This window comes from Protobothrops mucrosquamatus, unplaced genomic scaffold (genome assembly GCF_001527695.2).
Source record: "Protobothrops mucrosquamatus isolate PMUCROS unplaced genomic scaffold, P.Mucros_1.0 scaffold10916, whole genome shotgun sequence".
Taxonomy (NCBI): domain Eukaryota; kingdom Metazoa; phylum Chordata; class Lepidosauria; order Squamata; family Viperidae; genus Protobothrops; species Protobothrops mucrosquamatus.
Window position 1 is genome coordinate 1 of NW_015396700.1, and position 2,347 is coordinate 2,347.

The 2,347-nt window shown below is 52.9% G+C and overlaps 1 protein-coding gene across 1 annotated transcript; it reads right to left on the reverse strand.

The window, feature by feature from the left end:
* Window positions 1-258: 258 nt before the first annotated feature.
* Window positions 259-2,146, reverse strand: LOC107301240 (GTPase IMAP family member 7-like; the record flags this gene model as incomplete). Its single annotated transcript, XM_015830492.2, has 2 exons — window positions 1,604-2,146; window positions 259-376 (listed from the first exon to the last, which is right to left on the reverse strand). Coding segments are annotated over exons 1-2 (646 nt in total), but the record flags the coding sequence as incomplete, so codon positions are not given.
* Window positions 2,147-2,347: the final 201 nt, after the last annotated feature.

Here is a 2,347-nt window from a genome sequence, read left to right on the forward strand (position 1 = left end):
GGTGAGAAAGAAGCTCAAGGATGACTTGCCTTGATGCTCTTTGGTGCCAGCGGGAGCGAAGGGGAGACGCTTTCAAGGTTCTGCTACTATACTCGGTACTGACAATGTCTACTATTTCTCGTGTCGGTGGTTTCTCGGCCTGGTCTACCTCGAAGGATTGACGGACGGGGAAGCTCCAAAGAAAAAATGTAGCAGGAAAACGTGAATTCACCCCAGGAAAACAGGAACGGGTGAGAAAGAAGCTCAAGGATGACTTGCCTTGATGTTCTTTGGTGCCAGCGGAGCAAACGGGAGACGTTTTCAGGATTCTGCTACTATAATCGGTACCGACAATGTCTACTATTTCTTGTGTCGGTGGTTTCTCGGCCTGGTCTACCTTGAAGGATTGACGGACGGGGACGCTCCAAAGAAAACATGTAGCAGCTCTTAGGACAACGTGAATTCACCCCAGGAAAACAGGAAGGGGTGAGAAAGAAGCTCAAGGCTACCCTGCCAAGTTGGAAAGCTTTCGGGAGAGACCCTCCATACTGACCCACCCCTTGAGTAGATTCGCCTCATTCCCTGTCTCGCTCCCACTCCGCTTTGTGAGTGTGTTGCTGCGAGGACCCGGCGAGGCAGGAGAGGACCAACTGGGCCATTCTCCCTCAAATCCCCCCGTCAAAACACACGGCCTCGTTCATAAGCGAGAAGGAGATTTAATAATAAGGTTTCAGGTTGAAACAGAAAGTATTTCCTTCGTGAGTCCCCATTAGCCATTGGAGGGCGACATGGAAGAGTACAGAGATGGCCTTGTAGGAAATATGTGGCAGCCCTATAAGGAAAACGTGAATTCACCCCGGGAAAACAGGAACGGGTGAGAAAGAAGCTCAAGGCTGCCCTGCCTTGATGCTCTTTGGTGCCAGCGGGAGCGAAGGGGAGACACTTTCAGGATTCTGCTGGTATTCTCTATATCGAATCAAGCCGAGCTTTAATATTTCTTGCGGTTTCCTGGTCTGGTCTAACTTGAAGGACTGATGAATGGGAAGTCCCAAACGGAGTGTAATTCCAGAGGGACCTGGGTTCAGGATGGCGGAGATATAGGCTGTGGGGCCGGTTGAGGGCAGGATCTTCCCGTGTCCTGTCATTTGAGGGGAGAAACTGGGTTCTTCGGAAAAGGAATCGGCTCAGGGTGACTCCGCCATGAATCTCGGACTCGGCGTCTTGGGCGGTCTCCCAGCGAGGGCTGGATTAGAACTCTGAGCAGAAGGGGGGAAGCGCAGGGCAGAGCGGCCCCCTTGGAGCAGAGGATCAAGTAGAGAGGCTTGCCGGTGTCCGTTAGAGCGGAGGTCCCCAATCTTTTGGGCACCAGGGACCGGTTATGTGGAGAGAGATTTTTCCGCAGACCCGGAGAATATGTGGTTTTGTGTGCCGCCTGCATCCCGCGGATGGGGCTTTGCTTGTTTTTTGTGGAAAGGTTGTTGGCATGCTGTGGACCGGGGGTTGGGGACCCCTACGTTAGAGAACACCAAGAGAAGGCACATATTTCTTTGATGTTGTTTATGTCTGCCTTCGGCGTGTCTCCCGGTGTCCATTAGAGAATAGAACACCAGGAGTAATTTTTCGCCTTATACTGCTCTTCGTCTTTCTTCATCATGGCCTCCGTGTAATAATTTGCACCTTTGTTCTTCTGCACCAGCTCATCGATCATGGTCATCAATTCGGCCATCTGTTCCTCCCGCTCATCGCCTATGGCCTTGTTGTTGAAAGCCAGGTAGCGGTTCCCGCACTTGGCCAACTGTTCCCGAAGCGAGGCGTCTCCCTTGGAGAGGAATTCCTCCAAGGATTGCCCTTCCAGGTCATCTTTCCGGGTGAACAAGGTGATGATGTAATTCTTGGCGTTCAAGCTGAAGATCTCACTGATCAGCTTGGCCACGTCTTTCTCCTCCTTGGAGAAACGGCCCGGACGCATCACCTGCAGAATGACGTGCGGGCCCGGGACGCACATGCTCACGCACTTCTTCACTTCGGCAGCCGTTTCCCGGGCCGGGATCTCGGTGTCGAAAAAGCCCGGCGTGTCAACCACCACAATCTTCCGGCCGTTCGACCACGTCTCCTCTTTCTGACACGTCTCCGTTACCGACTTAGAGGACATCCCAAAGTCAAAGATTTTGCCTCCTAGGATGGTGTTCCCCGTCGCGCTTTTCCCGTTGCCGGTTTTGCCCACCAGGACGATCCTCCGTTCGGGCCCTGCAACGCAAAGGGGAGAGGAGACACAAAAGGGGATCCGGTCATCAGCGTACAGCCATCATCACTGTTGTGGACCAGCCAGTTAGCTGAGAACTGTATGTTAGAATGCTTGGCATTTCAA